This window comes from Electrona antarctica (genome assembly GCF_951216825.1).
Source record: "Electrona antarctica genome assembly, chromosome: 1".
Classification (NCBI taxonomy): domain Eukaryota; kingdom Metazoa; phylum Chordata; class Actinopteri; order Myctophiformes; family Myctophidae; genus Electrona; species Electrona antarctica.
Window position 1 is genome coordinate 13,627,201 of NC_136806.1, and position 19,098 is coordinate 13,646,298.

At 45.7% G+C, this 19,098-nt stretch overlaps 1 protein-coding gene across 12 annotated transcripts in view; it reads right to left on the minus strand.

The window, feature by feature from the left end:
- The window catches only part of LOC306931939 (receptor-type tyrosine-protein phosphatase S-like), a 257,462-nt gene that overhangs the window by 35,448 nt on the left and 202,916 nt on the right, over positions 1–19,098 (minus strand). For 11 of the 12 annotated variants that reach the window (XM_079513626.1, XM_079513634.1, XM_079513633.1 and 8 more), the window contains 7 exons: positions 14,924–15,018; positions 14,122–14,375; positions 12,538–12,625; positions 10,841–11,059; positions 3,920–4,077; positions 1,561–1,635; positions 774–886 (listed from right to left, as the gene is read on the minus strand). In XM_079513626.1, coding sequence (XP_079369752.1) covers positions 774–886; positions 1,561–1,635; positions 3,920–4,077; positions 10,841–11,059; positions 12,538–12,625; positions 14,122–14,375; positions 14,924–15,018 — 1,002 coding nt within the window. The remainder of the gene's footprint in view (positions 1–773; positions 887–1,560; positions 1,636–3,919; positions 4,078–10,840; positions 11,060–12,537; positions 12,626–14,121; positions 14,376–14,923; positions 15,019–19,098) is intronic. The other variant, XM_079513629.1, reaches the window with a different exon arrangement.

A 19,098-nucleotide genomic window follows, 5' to 3' on the forward strand; every position in this document is an offset into this window, starting at 1 on the left:
GAGGACGTAGCTTGCACCGGCTTCGCAGGCAGATTGAGTTTGTATAGATAGACACTCGACAAAGCCGGATGTACCGCGGTGGATTCGAACCCTAGACTCTGCGGTGGTGGGCAGCTAGTGTACTTTTGTCACAATTATTGCATGATCGCCTCACAAATATTGGAGATAATTTGCAGAATCGTCAATCGTTTCCATGTTCCATTTTTTTACATTTTTGCCTAAAAGGCAAACAGAAATACACATTGTAAAGTTCCATTGTTCAATGCAAAAAAATAATTAATGACTCGAGTATGCTCGTCTTAAGGTGTTTGATATCGCTGTACGAAAGCCTTGTTGTGTTTCATCTTTGGAATCTCTCCGGTTGCTACGGACGCTTGCTAAGGCCTCGCCAGCACTGCTTCTGTTTCTCCATAGCCATTAGCTTCTGTATTAACCGCGGCCTTTGCAGGCTCTTTTTTCGGAAACTATGCCGCTTGTTCGGAGGTCATTTGTGATCATCAGGTGATCCCGATTGGAACATTGGAACATTTTCTAGAGCAAGGATTGGCCTCATTTTAGCTCGCTAGCATTTGCACGCACCAGGGGTCTGGAAGTTGAAATGGTAGGATTGTGTATAGCTTTGTGCATACCGGGGGTCTGTAAGTTGAAATGGTAGGATTGTGTAGCTTTGTGCGTACCGGGGGTCTGGAAGTTGAAATGGTAGGATTGTGTAACTTTGTGCGTACCGGGGGTCTGTAAGTTGAAATGGTAGGATTGTGTAGCTTTGTGCGTACCGGGGGTCTGGAAGTTGATGCGTCTCATCTCCACGGGGTCGGTGGGGTGGTGCGCCATCATCTCTGCATTACCCAGAAGGCTCTTGGTGCCGGGCTCAGAGTCTTTGCGCTTGCTTCTCAGGGACCAGTGAGTTGAACGAACGGTAGAACAGAGCAGAGAACGGACACGCGCACGCACACGCACATACGCACACAGACACACAGACACACACACAAACAAAGGTTATACTCCCCGTCTCTCCAGCTTAAAAAAAGAAAAGAAGAAAAGTAATATATTTCCTGGTGGGTTGCCAATTTCAGTCAAAAAGGAGAGAGAACTCATTTATCAGTTTCAATTTTATAGTGTTCCAGGACCAATTTTCCGTTTTTGTGTCATCATTTCCAGTATCAATTGTTTATTCTGTCTCCTGTATGTATGTATGTATGGGATCTCTCATCTGCTCGGAAAAAATCTCTCTAAAATCCCAAGCAGAAAATGCAATGCTCCATTTTAAGAAAAGCATGCAATGCATGCAAGCAAGATATACATGCAATGTATGTTTGTCCCAGACCAATTAAGGACCTAATAAAATCAAATCAAATCACAATCTGTTTACTAACAGAGCTGGAGAAACAGGGAGACCTAGCTCTGTTACTGAACTAACAGTCAAAACACTGTATATAATAGCAATGAGTACTATCACAATATAGAGCTATGTGTACACTGTATAGCAACAAGTACTGTACTATCTAGAACTATGTAACACTCATTATACTGTAGCAAACAAACAAAAACTATATCCCTCACCTACTAGAGTACAGACATACATTTTCCGGACATCCTGTGGTGTTTTTTCCTCGAGCAAAATGATCTAAAGAAGGTCTTTAGAAAGAAAAGCGACACACAGAAACTTGACGTTAGCTTAAATCTCACCTGTCAGGCTTGCTGCTTCCACAATGAAACGGGTGTGTGCGTGTTGGGGGAGGGGGGGATTTGGGGAGGGGAGGGAGGGGGGTAATTGCATACAGAAAGGGAAGGAAACAGGGACATTGTTTGTTACACAGGGAAATCAATACTTTGCATTAGTATTCAGAAAAGCCTTGGCTAGCCGGTAGCAGACGTAGCAGCGTCCGCATGCAGAGGGACGTACGGTACGGTACGGGCAGGCCGTTTGACAGGCAGGCCGGGCCGGGCTGTCTGCTCTGAACGGAGAGAGAGGAACACTCGAAGATCCTTCGCTGCATATCAAACGGGACTGTTTGGGGGCTTTTGTTTTGGGGTTTTTGTTCTTTGCGAAGCCTAATTTGTGCTTCGTCACGCCGCGTGGAAAGAACAGCCAAACTAGGCTGCAAGGTCACGACGTGCCGTGAGCTTGCAGATCTGCTGTTCTCGGGCCGTTTCTCGACACGCGAGCATAAATGACAGGCTTTTATATGCCGAGCCGACAAAGGCCTCCAACATCAAGTCGGATATCCTCCGTAAACGGCTGGAATGGGCGAGAGCAAAGCGTGATGGATAGAAGCTTAATCCCAAAGGGGTTTTCAGCTAAACCTCGGTGGAATGTTTTATACTCCTCTCGCTTCAAACGTACATCTGCAGTGTAGGGGTGTGTGTGCGTGTGTGTGTGTGTGTGTGTGTGTGTGTGTGTGTGTGTGTGTGTGTGTGTGCGTGCGTGCGTGCGTGCGTGCGTGTGTGTGTGTGTGTGTGTGTGTATGTGTGTGTGTGTGTATGTGTGCGCGTGTGTGTGTGTGTGTGTGTGTCTGTGTGTCTGTGTGTGTGTGTGTGTGTGTGCGCGTGCGTGCGTGCGTGTGTGTGTGTGTGTGTCTGTGTGTCTGTGTGTGTGTGTGTGCGTGCGTGCGTGCGTGCGTGCGTGCGTGCGTGCGTGCGTGCGTGCGTGCGTGCGTGTGTGTGTGTGTGTGTGTGTGTGTGTGTGTGTGTGTGTGAGAGAGAGAGAGAGAGAGCCAACGCCTTAGACAGGACATCTTTTACATGGTTTTTTTGCCTTTTCTTTTCACACAAAATGTAGAATGCATCACAGTAAAATGTACTAAAAATGTATCACAGATACAAACAAAATTAATGATACAAAATACACCACTTGCTTAGTTTGACGCACCGGTTTTGGAAATGCAGCTAATAGAATCATGAGTGAAATATCTAATTCTGAGGAAAAAAGGCTTGAAAGGTTTTCGAGTTCTCGAGCTCAAAGTTCATCTTAAAAGTTAACGAAAACTTAATAGTCCATTAAATTGAACATCAAATGGAAATGTGCCTTTGGCAGTCTGGCATAGAGTATACATACTCTATACATACACAGACAGTAAAAAACACAACTATTATGTAAACCTTTTGGAAAAGTCTTGGGATGGGACGACAAGACAATTACATGGCACGATTATTGCTGCCAACGATAGTATCGCGATCATCAAAATATGCCTAAAACGTAAAATGGCATCTTCTTGTTTAATCACTTGTTGGGGGGGGGGGGGGGGTTCTTTGCCACGGACACATTTGTCCATGTATACGGACATGTTGGTGACACCTGGACTTCTTGTACAGCAGGATATTGTAGGTTTGGTGTATGGGGTGCTACTGTACTCACTTATTGTAAAGCAGGATAGTGTAGGTGAGGTGTATGGGGTGCTACTGTACTCACTTCTTGTAAAGCAGGATAGTGTAGGTGAGGTGTATGGGGTGCTACTGTACTCACTTCTTGTAAAGCAGGATAGTGTAGGTGAGGTGTATGGGGTGCTACTGTACTCACTTCTTGTAAAGCAAGATAGTATAAGCGACGTGGGTATAGAATAAACTCAGTTCCATACAGGTTCTCCACAATAACTTGTACTTTGATCTCTCACGTAAGCAGAACAGTACAGTTCAACACATGTCAACAACAACGGAACAGAATGACTCACAGGACGTCCACTCTCTTCTTCTACTCCCGTTTTTTCCTCTCCCCTCTAACTTTACACCACGCCTCCCACGTGAAAGTCCAATTAACATCTTAACCACTAGACCAAAGGGATATCCCTCTGGACTGGGGGAGATATAAGACTTTTGAGGCCATCAGGCAGAGGCTCTGAGCCACTCTGCTACACTACACTGTACTCACTTCTTGTAAAGCAGGATAGTGTAGGTGAGGTGTATGGGGTGCTACTGTACTCACTTCTTGTAAAGCAGGATGGCGATGACGATGCAGATGATGAAGACCACGGCGAGCACAGGCCCCACCACCCAGATGAGACCGTCCGCCGCATCCAGGGGCTGCGGGTCAGAGTCCGGGGCGATCACCGGGTCCGTGTAGGGGCTGGCCACGTACATCTTCTATAAGCAACACAACAGAGGCTCAAAGGCACATCCATATAGGCTATAATTATGTTCGCTGGAAGCGCAAATCTGGTTTGTGGCCTAGAGAGCGCCGAAATCCTGACGTCACTCGCTCATCCCCTGGTTCTGCCTGGTTCACGGAAGTAATTTCTCTACGGAGAATAACATCTCGTTTCATATAAGCGTTGAGGTTTAAAAATAAACAAGCTGTCTCTGCGTTATTGTCAGGGAGGTGTCTCTGTATCGTTTGCGACAGTCAGTCACTCATATATGATAGTCTGTTTCTAGCGAAAATGTAACTAATTCAGTAGCAGTAACAATAGCGTTTTCTCTCAGTCAGTTGATTCTTCATATCCATATGAGTGAAATGAGTGAATGACGTTTTGTGTTTTACAGTGGCGCTAGGGCTGCAACTAACGATTATTTTCATAATCGATTCATCGGGCGATTATTTAAACGATGAATCGATGAATCGGATTATGGCACCTTTTTGCAATTACCTTTAAAATTTTGCTTCAAGTCATTGTAGGCATGTTGTAACTAACAATAAAGACAATAAAAATGAATACCCTTTTTTTTATCCATTCCTTGTACTTTTAATGATACTGTAATCTGTAATGTTGACCATGTATATTCTTTCCATTTCTATCTCTGGGACCCCAATTTATTATTATTTTATTTCTATTGTCAATTTTGAGAGTCCATTTGGTTCCATTTTTGCACTCTCTGTTACAGACCCTTTAGGGTCCACATGGTTTACTTGCTAACTATCTATAATTTAGCTGAAACTCCCACTATGAGAACCACTGTCCTACAGTCTGTGTGACAGACACACACACACACACACACACACACACCAGCATGCTAGCTGATAGAGGAAACCGTTCTTATTTAGCAGCCATATTAGCATGTTCTCTAGGCTCTAGTATCACTTATTGCCAAAGTTAAACAGCACTGGACAACTGATCATTGTTAAGCAAAACTTTCTGCTTTTGCCCTGTGCCCACTTCAATGCGCTGCTGAGTAACACAGGTGGAACAAATTTGAGGAGCTAACGAGCTACACTGCTAGTTCTCTCCGTAGCCTGCCTGCAAGCAGCTCACGGATTCAGACTTTGGGGAGCATTTTTGGTCATACGACAAAAAATATGGACAGTGGCGGTGCTCACAAATACCATGTTTTGGGACCTGTTTGGGGCATTTTGCAACCTGTTGATGACGTTGATGAGCTCACAGATCAGCTGTTTTTGCGGAGCTCATCGCAGCCACAGAGCCACTTGACGCTCTCTCTCTCTCTGTGTGTGTGTGTGTGTGTGTGTGTGGGAGACTGAAGTTGGGAGAGAGAGAGAGGGGTAGATGCGGAGCGCTCAGGTCACGTTCAAGACAATCTCGTGTTGTTTATACCGACCCGTTGCATATTGATCGTTCAGCCTAGTGCCATTACTGAACGGTAAAAAAAAAAAGCAGCTTTACGTTAGATTCTAATGTTGGAAAACACCCGCGATTAAATCGATAATCAAATTCGTTGGCAACGAATTTAATTATCGATTTTTATCGATTTAATCGATTCGTTGTTGCAGCTGCCGGGCTCCACCGGGCGCGTCAGCGTCGCGTCTCCGTCACCGTCAAGCCGCTGCCACACCATCAAAAGAGCTGCGCACGTTCTCGGCTGCGCGTAGCTTAAAGCTTGAGTTTTTAGACAGCTGGTGGATGGAAATTAAGCTCCACCTCCGCTGAATTCTTGCGCGACGGCCAGATTCCCGGAAACGCTCTCCTCCGCTCAAGTCTTCAGCGGAGGTGGAGCTTCTTTTCCATCCACCAGCTGTCTAAAAACTCAAGCTTTAAGCTGCGCGCAGCTTAAGAAGTGCGCAGCTTAAAACCTTTTTGCGCTCAGGTGTGGAGACGGTGTCAGGGAATGTTCCCATTTTAATCAATGAAGGGTGGCTACACAGCCCGCGTTGACGGAGACGCGACGCGTGCATTAAAATTGAACCGGTGCGTTTTTTGACGCGACGCGACGGAGACGCAACGCGTCCGGTGGAGCCCTGGCGTTAGTGTAAACACAAACTTTGTCCTAACACAAACATTAAATGCCATTGACAATGAATGGCCAGTTTTGAGTGTTTGTGTAAACACAAACATTGCATAAGCACAAACTGAATTGAAATTAAATTAATACAACTTCATTAGGGGAAAAAAAACTAGTTTAAAGGTTTAAGATCTAAGAACACAAAAGGCAAAACGTATATAGAAATAATAGGTAGAATTGTGGGATTAGAATCAGGTAGGGAATGTGAGTCTGAAAAGGTTGGGGTTGAGAGTGTTTTAAAAAAAAAACGTGGCTAGGGTGGGGGTTCGGGAGTGAGTTCCAGAGGGAGAGCTTTACTTAATTACTTTATTGGTTTATTTGGACGGGGCAGAGTATATTAATGAACATTACATAAAAATGTAGCGTATAAAATATAAATACACCGGCTTAAGCAGAGATGCTAATTTCCATCCGTAGTCCCTTTAGGACATTGAACACTAAACACAACTGACATAGCAAGGCATGAGAGCTATACAAGCATACAAAAACAGCATACAAAAACATTACATTACAGTACATTTCAAACACAGTAAAAAGAGAAAATAAGAAAAGATTAAAACTATTGCTAGGGTATAGGCCTGCCGCCTACTCTATTGTGGACTGAGAGTCATGCATGATCGAGGTTCAAGGTTCAACTTTATTGTCAACAATACCAGTTAAAGAGTAAAAGGCATGTGAAATTCATTGTGCGTTAAAAGACCATACAGCAGCTACAGTCTAGTGTCAAATACTCTGTGTAAAGAACTAAGTGCAGGTTAAAACTAACATCTCTAAACAACTACTGAAAGTGCAAGATCTCAGGTGCAAAAATGCAGAAAGCCTTGGACACAAGACTGGTTGTTTTTTTAGCGACTGATTCAATTGTCCCTTAAAAGCTGTGAAAGTGGGGATCTCCCTCAGTGTGACAGGGAGCTCATTCCAGTATTGAGACAACCTTTGATGGAAAGAACGTTTTGTCATAGAACTCACTGCAGTCACCCCTGGATACAGATCTGGTACCATAACCGCTGTCTCTCTTCCTGTGTATAAACTCCTTGAGAGGACTCAGAAAGCACTGTCACCCCAGGTTCATGTCTCTGTCATGGGGACGTCTAGGAGGTTGGTACGGTATGAGCAAAACAAAACAGAGCCACCATGGAAACCCTTGCATATATTATAAGGTTTGAACCACATCGCTGATGTGATTCAAAATGTGATTTCTTAACCAATTTTGACCTGAGATCAGATTCTAAAAATGTCTTCTACATCCCGACAGTTTTCTGAAAAAGCTATGTTTCTATAGTCGTTCTTCGATTTTTCAAAAATAGCAGACCTACAAGCTTGTAGCGCGCCACTTGGTGGCGCGCTATGAGCTTGTAGATCTGCTATTTTTCAATAGCTAAAGCATAACATAATGCTAACACCAAAAGGGGTTGCCGCCAAAAATGGGTTAAAGATTGTGTCTGACTCTAGACACTATATGACACTGAAGCTTGACCCTGCCGGATAGCCGATCTGCAAGCTCACAATATGCCGTAAAACACCAGTTTTACGCAAGTAGAAATATCAATATGGCAATGTGGAAATAATCTGTTTACAAGCAAAAGCCCGGAATTCAAAATGTACTCGGGAACTCTGTCCTGCACCTCCGCTCAATACACATACAGCATGTTACGTTGTTACCATAGCAACCAATGAACAAAGCCCCGAACACAGTGCCTGTTGCCATGCTGGATTAGGACTACTTTTCCTGCGCGTGGATTTCTTTCCTCGTGCAGATTGTGTCGCCTGCACGTGAGACCATATTTGCACGGAGGTATTAACTGTGTTCTGTATGTGTTAACCCATTTTGGGCGGGAACCCCTTTTGGTGTTAGCATTATGTTATGCTTTAGCTATTGAAAAATAGCAGATCTACAAGCTCATAGCGCGCCACCGAGTGGCGCGCTACGAGCTTGTAGGTCTGCTATTTTTGAAAAATCGTAAAAATGCGGCTTTCAGAGCGAACGTTTTTTATATTTCGACGTCAGGCCTAAATGGGTTAACCTGACGTACAGTACTGAACACACCTGTTACTATGCTGTATATCGTCACTGTCGGGCAGAAACCTCTTCTTTTGACATTTAGTTTTTTTTCTGAGCTCAATTGCACCCAAAAAACCCTGAACTTTGAACATTCAGTAGATTTTCTGAAGTCTGGGGTTGAAGACTGTAATGTAATGTCTGAATAATATAGGCTCAAACATGTGCTCTGATTTTCCTGTGGACTGTGATGTAACAGCTCCACAAATACCATATATGACACAACAATTTGCCAGCAGATGTTGACACTGTTCATTCATTTGCCTGTTTTCATTGCAGCTCAAAGGGCTTCAGAACACACAGAGAAAACCCCAGGGCACAGAAAATGGGTGTAATTGAGGAATAAATTAATGTCATGAAACCTTTAACGCCCTACTTGATCACACTACAGCGTCACACAAAAGCATCAAAATCCACAAGCTGGAAACGCATCACTTGTAGATCTGTTACCGTTCGGAATCGTGTAAAGCAGTGGTTTTCAACCCTTTTCATATCAAGGCCCATTATTTTTTCTGCATCTGAGCCACCATTGACATTTAACCTCTCGGGCCCAAAACTAAAGAATATTTTGTTATCGTTGGATACGATTTTGTCCACAATTCCATGCTGTATTGATGTTGGTACCATTAGGAGAGATAACAGGAAAACGTTGATAAAAAATAACAATTCTTCTACATTCTCTAATTGTGGACACCTGTAAATTAAGTAATGCAGATATTTAACAATAACCACCTGGAATCCCCCTCAAGGACCACTGGGTGGAAACCAGTACTGTAAAGCAGGGGTTCTCAATGTTTTTGGCCGGGGACCCCCGAAAATGCTTTGGCAACGTCTCGGGACCCCCGCCCCGCCCCCTCCCGACCCCCAATATAAATTGACTGCTACAATAACCTTAAACCATTTTGGGCGGGAACCTCTTTTGGTGTTTTAAGCATTGTTATAATTTAGCTATTTAAAAATAGCAGATCTACAAATAGCAGATCTACAAAAAAAAAAGATTTATTTTTTTTATTTTTTTTCCACGATTTTTCAAAAATAGCAGACCTACAAGCTCGTAGCGCGCCACTCGGTGGCGCGCTACGAGCTTGTAGGTCTGCTATTTTTGAAAAATCGTGATTTTCTTTTTTTTTTAATAAATCTTTTTTTTTTCTTTTTTTTTTGAAAATAATTTGGGGACCCCCCGAGGGGTCGCAACCCACGGGTTGAGAACCCCTGCTGTAAAGTACAGTAACCGTTTTGGACATAATGAGGTTCCAGACAGAGACGATATGTATCTTCTCGTATCAGGATTGTTGTTATATTTGGCCTTGGTTTCTACGTTTATTTCTGTCTTTGCTCTTCCTTCTAACTCTAGAAAAAACGATTAAAAAAAGATATAGCACAAGTATGAAAGAAATAATTTCTTTCAAAAAGTAAAATAAAAGTGGGGATGAGAGGTTTGTTTGTGGCCAGCTGTGACAGCGTTGGAACCACAGACTGTGCAGTCTGAACAAAGCCCTCGTCAGCTGCAGACGCAGCGACTCTCTCGTGTTTAGGTCTATATCCATCCTCGTGTTTACTCCGCTCTAATAAAATAAAAAATACCAAATTAAATAACATGCAGTGGCGAGCAAAGCAATATCGCTACACCTCCAACCCCCAACCCCCCCACCCCGAAACGAGGCCACGCTGCCGTCGTTCTTTATTAGCGGCGGCGAAGGGAAACGCGCGGGCGTTATTTATTGCCTCTGCTTTTATTTTTTTGTTCGACCCGTTTGCCGGTGGTGTGACTGACATGTGCTGTTATTGTTGTAGCAGCGCAGGGCCTCAGTGACGACGATGCAAGGTGACAGACTGCGGGACGGCACAAGTTTGTGTGTGTGTGTGTGTGTGTGTGTGTGTGTGTGTGTGTTAATATGCTTGTGAGGACCAAATGGCCCCACAAGTAGAATTTGAGGGCACCATTTTCCTAGTGCTCACAAGAACAAAATGGTGTATAAGACTGAGAGAAGTTTACAATTAGAGAAAATATTCTAATGTTGGGGTTATAGCTAGGGTCAGGATTAGGCATTTAAGACGTTGGAATTTTGAGTGAAACATGATTCATCCTTGGTTGTGTGTGCGGTATACGTACCCCAGTACGAAGCTCAGTGTTTCCAGACATATGTGACTGAATTTGACTGAGGGACTGCCATTGGATTTCTTTGAATTTTCGTTTTTCATATCATATGAAAGCAGGGAATCATAGCTTCAAATAGAGATATTGGTTGTTCAGTTTGACCCACCAGTTTTGAAGATACTGCTTATAGAGTAATGAAAACAACTTTCAAACAAGTTGAGAAAACAGGCTTGAAAGGTTCACTTCTGTGGTCTCTAACATTACACCTAGCTACATGTTTAAGCATTTATTTCATATGTACATGTCAATTTCAGCTCTGACACTTATTTCAGACATGCTCTAGTATGTGAAGAGTCTGCCTGTGCTATTAACTCATTTTGGGGAAAAAAAGTTTTTCTCCTCTGGTGAAAAGCTGGAGTTTGCGCGATGGCAGGCTCTCAGTCAAATCTGGTCACATATATAGAACGGTGAAAAGACAGTGATGGCGGTGCGGCGCGGTGTGGTGTGCTACGTACCCCGGTGGTGGCGTTGAGCTCGGCCAGGATGAAGAAGACGTACTCCTGGCCCGGCTCCAGGGCTCGGTTCTCGAAGCCGCCGTAGTCCAGCTGGTCTCCCAGGGCGAAGAAGGCGGGCAGCGTGGCGGGCGTGAAGCGGGCCGTGATGTACGCCCGCCGCAGGTCCACCGTCTTCTGCTGCCGGCTGTCCCTCTGCCTCTGGCTGATGTCCTTCAGCAGCTGCATGGTGAGTGGTGACCACATGGTTGTTATTAACACCCCGAACGCCCGGGGTTATTTAATCCATTAAATCCTAGCACCCAGCGATTTATAGCAGCGGAGCACTTTTACCGATAATACTTGAAATACTTTTAAATACTACTAAATAATACTAATAATAATATTTATAAATACTTTTACTTTTGGTACTTTGAGTGTATTTAGATTTTGAGTAAAAATGGGTTAATTAATTATTAACCCATTTTGACCTGAGATCAGATTAAAAAAATGTCATCTACATCCTGACAGTTTTCTGAAAAAGCTATGTTTCTATGTCAGTCGTTCTTCGATTTTTCAAAAAATAGCAGACCTACAAGCTCGTAGCGCGCCACTCGGTGGCGCGCTACGAGCTTGTAGATCTGCTATTTTTCAATAGCTAAAGCATAACATAATGCTAACACCAAAAGGGGTTCCCGCCCAAAAATGGGTTAAAGTGAAACTTGATGAAATGAATACAGTACATTGTGCCATTGCTTCTTTCTACTAGTCTTCTAGTGCTTCCACCACTGCGGCCACTCAGAGACATACAGAGAGTTATAATGTACTAGTGCTTCTACCACTGCGGCCACTCTGAGACATACAGAGAGTTATAATGTACTAGTGCTTCCACCACTGCGGCCACTCAGAGACATACAGAGAGTTATAATGTACTAGTGCTTCCACCACTGCGGTCACTAAGAGACATACAGAGAGTTATAATGTACTAGTGCTTCCACCACTGCGGTCACTAGGAGACATACAGAGAGTTATAATGTACTAGTGCTTCCACCACTGCGGTCACTCAGAGACATACAGAGAGTTATAATGTACTAGTGCTTCCACCACTGCGGCCACTCAGAGACATACAGAGAGTTATAATGTACTAGTGCTTCCACCACTGCGGTCACTAAGAGAGTTATAATGTACTAGTGCTTCCACCACTGCGGTCACTAAGAGACATACAGAGAGTTATAATGTACTAGTGCTTCCACCACTGCGGCCACTCAGAGACATACAGAGAGTTATAATGTACTAGTGCTTCCACCACTGCGGCCACTCAGAGACATACAGAGAGTTATAATGTACTAGTGCTTCCACCACTGCGGTCACTATAAAGAGACATACAGAGAGTTATAATGTACTAGTGCTTCCACCACTGCGGTCACTATAAAGAGACATACAGAGAGTTATAATGTACTAGTGCTTCCACCACTGCGGTATAAGAAGAGTTATTGAGCCCAGATGTCTCAATAACCATGACGAATGGTCCAAGCGTTGACATTTAACCGGAAAAGGCTAAACGTTGCCTCAAGTTTTTCGAGGCAGTGTGAATGAAATGTTCAGTGTTTATAGCTCCATGGCTCCCTAGCTGCAGACAGACAGACAGACAGACAGACAGACAGACAGACAGACAGACAGACAGACAGACAGACAGACAAGACAGGTTCCGTGTGTCTCACCTCCTCCAGGTCCATCTCGTCGGGGCTCTTCAGGTGTCTGATGACCCCCCTGGCTTTCCTGAGAGGGACCACCACCACGTAAACGTTCCTGGAAGGGGTACACACACACACACGCACAGCGACACAAACAACTTTAATAGCTGTCTGGACCAAAGTGACAATTATTTTCGAATGTCCTCTTCCGTCTCCTCGCCCCGGCTCAGCTCGGCTTGTCGAGGAGCCGGCGGAGACATTCTTCGTCTTGTTAGGGGCGGCTGTCTCTACAGAAAGAGTTTCATGTTTTATAAGTGTTTTGGACGTTCACGTCCACAGAATCCAAAAGCAGCAGCATGTATTGATGTACACAAACAAACCTATCAACCTGTTCTCCAACGTTCTGTCACACAGTTGTATTATTAGCATTAATAGCCTGTAGCTGAAACTACGACGTAAACACTGTAATGATCGGGTTATGAAGACACAGACAGGGAGGACGATCAAATGTGACACTGTTGAACTATTTTCCGCTCGAATTGTGTCGAGAGCACAGAGAACGGGCATGATGATCAGAGCTGGGAAGAGCAGTGTGCGCTCCAGTGTGTCTGTATAGTAACACAGCAATGTGCATCAGGGCGTTGCTGGTAGCTAAATAACGCGACGTGCTGCATGGATAGAGACCTCTGGACAAACTGTTTGAATGTGTGGTGTAAAGTCACATGAAGTGGTCACGTCCTCAACCACAGACCGTCATTATTATGCGATATATTTCACTTGTTTCAAACTCTACAAATTTTGATAGCATTTCGGACACTCCTCAATGGACAAATAATTTTAGATTTCTTTTTTATCCCACGATTTTTGCAACCCTGGACGCTACACTTCCTCTTCCAACCTGGGGGGGCAGCGGACTGACCGGAAGGAACACGTTATTCCGACCAGTTCCTTTCCCCTCCATCAGGCGCCCCGGCTGGCCAGGGGGAGGTAGTTTAGAGACCAGGATTACTGCATGTTTTTTGTGACGGTACCTACCCTAGGGGACACGGGGAGAAGATGCAAACTCCAAACAGAAAGGCCCTTAAGCCAACACCACAGGTCTAGGGTATATGGGTATATATAAGCCCCAGACGCCCACAGCGTCCCCAAATTATTTTAGATTTTAACCTCCCCTAAGAATAGACATGTTGGGGTTCAAGTACATCTTCCCCCTCTGGTGTTATGTGTGAGCAGTGTTCATTTTGATGGTAAATTTTGATTTAGTTTTAGTCATAGTCTTTTGAATGAAATTAAATTTAGATAGTCATATTTTAGTCATCTGAAATGGTTTAGTCTGGGCAGGCCTTGATGGCGTCGTAATGCCTGATTTTACACGTGATTGCGTGCTGAAAATAGCCAATCTATGACGCGTCACAGCACGGCGTGCTGTGAGCTTGTACATCGGCTATTTTCAGCATATTGAAATTGCCAACACATTTAGTCTCAGTTTTCGTCACCATAGCTTAGTCTATATTTAGTTCTTACTTAGTTTTCTTCAGTGAAAAAAGGTAGTTTTTCGTCATAGTTTCATTCGACAAAATGAACACTGTGTGTGTGTGTGTGTGTCCTTACTTGACAGGACTGCGGGTCTCCAGCGAGGGCAGGATGATGGTGACGGTGGTCTCGGTGTCTCGGGTGTGGTCGATCTCGGGCCGGCGGATGGTGATGGGCGGGGAGGTCTTGGCGTGGATGCGGTGACGCAGCCCGCCCATGTTGCCCTCCGGGGACGTGATCTTAAAGTCGTAGCTGGTGTCGGGCTGCAGGTTGGGGATGACCGCCTTGCGCTGCCGCGCGTCCACCTCCATCTTCTGGCTGTTGTACTCCACCTGCACGGGACCGCACGGCAACGCGGTCAGAGTGGAGAGATACGGTCAGGGTAGGATGTCAAAGATGTCCGTGTGGAAGCAGTGGTAGTAACTGAGTACTATACTAACTACTTTACTTTTTTTTTCATTTTTCAATACTTTATAATTCCACTCCACTACATGTCAGGTGCAAATATAATACTTCTTTACTCCACTACAATAATTCAACAGATACAGTTACCTGTTAACTGTTGCGGATTTAGATTACTTTAACACAATATGTAATGGTTGGAGAAACGGGGCAGTGATTGTTTGGGACGCTATAGTGCACTATAGCAGCAAGGTTGAGGTTTTCTACGTTTTGTCGGTGCACTTTTTGCCGTCGAGCGCTCCTCCGCTGCTGAAAAGAGCAGAGCCACTCATCTCCATAGACTAAACCAGCTGCACAGCCGTTGGTGTGAATTGGCCGCAAACCATTGCAATTACAATTGTTCACCCGAAGGGTGTTGTATAAGGACTGGCCTATATAACAAAAACAACATGTATTATCTAAGACGCGGCTGACGTACGGTGAAGCGATAGGGGTAGGTGGTCTCGGGGAACTCCCAGGTGAGCAGAACGCTGGTCTTCGTGGCCAGGTTGACGGAGAAGTTCCTCGGCACGTCTGTGAAAAGGAACCAAAACTGAGACATCGTCGGTTATACTCTCAGAAAACAGCCGTTGTTATTTCTACATTCACAGCATTCACACCTCTGCTCCGCAGCCGCAGCCCTGCCGAGGGGAGGAAGAGTGGTGTGTTAGTGAGGATGAGGAGGTGACAGGAGAGTGAAGAAGAGTGGGAGGAGGAGCCAGAGGACGGACAGAGAGAAGACGAGACAGACTGGCAGAAAGAAAGGCCACATGCCACAGTGCCGGGTGTTTCAGTCCCAAGTCAGCATGTCAAGCGCATCACGTTTTGTTTTCTTTAGGAAAAAGGTGCTTGTGTGTCAACTAGGTCTGTTGCAAAGTGTCCGCGGTGCCCACCCATCTGACCAATTAACACGGCAGCCTGATGGGTGGGCGCCCTGTGCGTTTTCAGAGCACGCTTTGTTTTAAAAGGTTGGGAATCGCTTGGTCTTTTGAAAGCCAAAAGAAGAAAAATAATTCAACACCTACCTGTATATCCGTGGCTGTCGGAACATCTGGACTTAAGACTCAGAACTTACCTCGTCCGTAGACGCAGCGGTTCCGGTTTACCTGCGTCGCGTCGGGGGTTGTGTGATAAGAAGCAGCCAGTGGCCATGATGCATTCAGCCTGCTCCCAGCTGGCTGGCTGGCTGGTGGTGGTGAGGGAGGGTGCTGGTGGGGGTGGGGGTGGGTGAGTGAAGGAAGGAGCATTTTTTGGGGGGAGAGAAGCTCTGTCTCCTTGTGGACTTGCATCAATGTTGGAGTAAAGCTGTAAGAACTTAGAGTTAATGAATAATTAATAGTTAATAATTAGTTCAAAATGTAACTTGAGTGAAAGTAGACAATATTGGCATCAAAATATATTATATACTTGGCCATGGTAAAAGCACTTGAAAATAGCAGATATACCAGCTTATGAGCTTGTCTATCGGCTATTTTCAAATAGTATTGGTAAAATAGGGCTTTTGTATTGAAAACAAAAAGGTGCAAAAGTTTTCAAATGTGTTTTGTGAAGGGAAAAGTACAATATTTGCCTCTGCAATGTAATGGAGTGGAACTATTGATAGATGGAAATGTTCCAAGTAAAGTGAGTTACTTTCCACCACTGGCATTTCTATTGTAAAGTTCACTTCCCAAACAGTCCCATATGGACCAGTGCTTCTAGAAGGACTCCCCCGGGGCCTGCTATGAGGCCCAGGCCTACAGGGGCCTGCTATGAGGCCCAGGCCTACAGGGGCCTGCTATGAGGCCCAGGCCTAACAGGGGCCTGCTATGAGGCCCAGGCCTAACAGGGCCTGCTATGAGGCCCAGGCCTAACAGGGGCCTGCTATGAGGCCCAGGCCTACAGGGGCCTGCTATGAGGCCCAGGCCTACAGGGGCCTGCTATGAGGCCCAGGCCTAACAGGGCCTGCTATGAGGCCCAGGCCTACAGGGGCCTGCTATGAGGCCTAGGCCTAACAGGGCCTGCTATGAGGCCCAGGCCTACAGGGGCCTGCTATGAGGCCCAGGCATGGTTATTCCTTCCCCAGGGCCTGCTATGAGGCCCAGGCCTACCTGTCTCCAAGGCCATGGTTCGGCAGTCCAGCGCTGGGCTGAAGGGTCCGGGCCCTGCCGCGGTGTGAGCCCTGAGGCGCACCTGGTACGCCGTGCTGTGGTTCAACCCCAGGATGGTGAAGCTGGTCAGGCTGGCCGCTAGCACCACCTGCTGCAAGGGTGGGGGAAACAAATAAACAAAACTATCATTGAATTATATATATTTTTGTTTGTTAATAATTAACTAACTACAACTCAACTGTGTAAACTAACTAAAATCACAGAGACATTTCTAGTATTAGAGGTGGATATGAAATCTTATCTTCTAATATTTTTGGATGAACAAAACTGTCCAAAAAAATCTTCAAAAATAGCTAAAATAGTAGATCTACAAGATCAGCTAGTTTAGCTATTTGTCTGACCTTGCTGAATCTTGCCCAAAACTAAATAAATCGTACTGAAACAAATTAAAAATCAGCTAAACCTCAGCCTCTTCAAAAACTAAAATCCAATCTAAACTAAAAACCCACTTTTTGTAACAACAAAATTAAAAATGAAACAAAACAAATGAAAAAATGCTAAACCTTAGCAGGGAGGGCGGGTGAGGAGGTCGGACCCGGGATTGTGGAGGTCATATTGGCTGAGGCGGTCGTTCTCTGGACAGTGGAGGACTTATTGGGCATGTAGGGTGTGACTGGGACAGAAGAGGTCTTGTTTAGTGAGGAGCTGGGACTCGGGACAGAGTTGGTCTCGTTTGGGGAGGAGCTGGGACTCGGGACAGAGTTGGTCTCGTTTGGGGAGGAGCTGGGACTCGGGACAGAGTTGGTCTCGTTTGGGGAGGAGCTCAGACTCGGCACAGAGTCGTTCTCGTTTGGGGAGTTGCTCAGACTCGGGACAGGGCCGGTCTTGTCGGGCGTCATCACGGCTCGTCGGTACACCAGCGTGTACTCCGTGATGAGTCCGTTGCGCTCCTCCGCCGCCGGGGGCAGCCACGAGAGCCGCAGCGAGCAGCAGGAGGCGTGGTCGGGGTCCCATCGCATCCTGGGGTACCCCGAGGGCGGGAGCTCGGGCAGCGACACTTCCTGGCGCGCCGCGGCGCCGTAGCCCGCGTGGCTCCGAGCGGAAAGGCTGAAGACGTAGGCCGAGCCCCGGGAGAGGTTGGAGGCGGTGTAGGACCTCTCTGCAGCCGTGAAGTCCACCGTGGTGGTGTTGGTGGAGGAGTTCTTCAAGCCGTACTGTAGCCGGTAGCCCTGGATCTCCAGGGGAGGACCCTGGCTGTCTGCATGGGCTGGTGGTGCAGGGGACATGACAGCGTTATGTTGTATGGTGGTGCAGGGGACATGACAGCGTTATGTTGTATGGTGGTGCAGGGGACATGACAGCGTTATGTTGTATGGTGGTGCAGGGGACATGACAGCGTTATGTTGTATGGTGGTGCAGGGGACATGACAGCGTTATGTTGTATGGTGGTGCAGGGGACATGACAGCGTTATGTTGTATGGTGGTGCAGGGGACATGACAGCGTTATGTTGTATGGTGGTGCAGGGGACATGACAGCGTTATGTTGTATGGTGGTGCAGGGGACATGACAGCGTTATGTTGTATGGTGGTGCAGGGGACATGACAGCGTTATGTTGTATGGTGGTGCAGGGGACATGACAGCGTTATGTTACACAATATTGTTCAACCCACTGATTTTCCTTTTCCCACACGACACATCAATGCATTCACGTCATGATTTACACACCGAGTTAACTCGTCGACAGTTAATACTGGTCATTTCAGTCCGAGGCTCAGAGCGCCTTTGACGAGTCACTCGTCATTTGGTGTTTTCAGTGATTTGGTTTAATATTAGGATATATAAAACTACTTTGTCTCTGCTTTCTGTTGCTTTTTGGTAAAAACAAGCTAAATTCAACTGCCAATAACTATGGAACGGAGGGTCCTCGATTACATGCTTTTTTTCCTCTCTTCAATGGAAGCAGAGAGACACTCCATCCGTCCATCGTGCTCGAGTGAAATGTTATGTGGCTCTTGAAAGGTTAGTAAAAAAAGAAAATGCTTGAAATCGCTGGCAAGGGCAGCGATGTTTACCAAGTGTAGCTTGATATTAGCAAATTGCTACTGTGGTTTTAGCACATTTTAGACGAAAACAAATCAACCAAGGTTTTTTCTGCTCTGGTGAGAACAAATGCAACAGCCGCGATGACTCAACGCCAGACACGCCCCGGACACGTTTTTCTGACAATCGTCAACAAAAAAATAGTCACGGCGGCGACAAGACTGGCATCGCCTACCTGGTGGAGGAGTCCATCCAATCAGCACGGACGGATCGCTTCCTGGCTGCAGCCTCAGAAGAGACGGGAGGCCGGGGACTGCGAACCAAAATGGAACAAGTGTCTTCAGCAGCGGAATCAATGCTCCGATAATTAAAAAGCTGGAGAAACAAACTTTAAATGGCTGTTTACAGTGACTACACAGGTTTTCCTGCGCCAGCCTTTTTTCTTCCCCCCCCCCCCCCCCCCCCCCACCCAAAAAAAAAAGA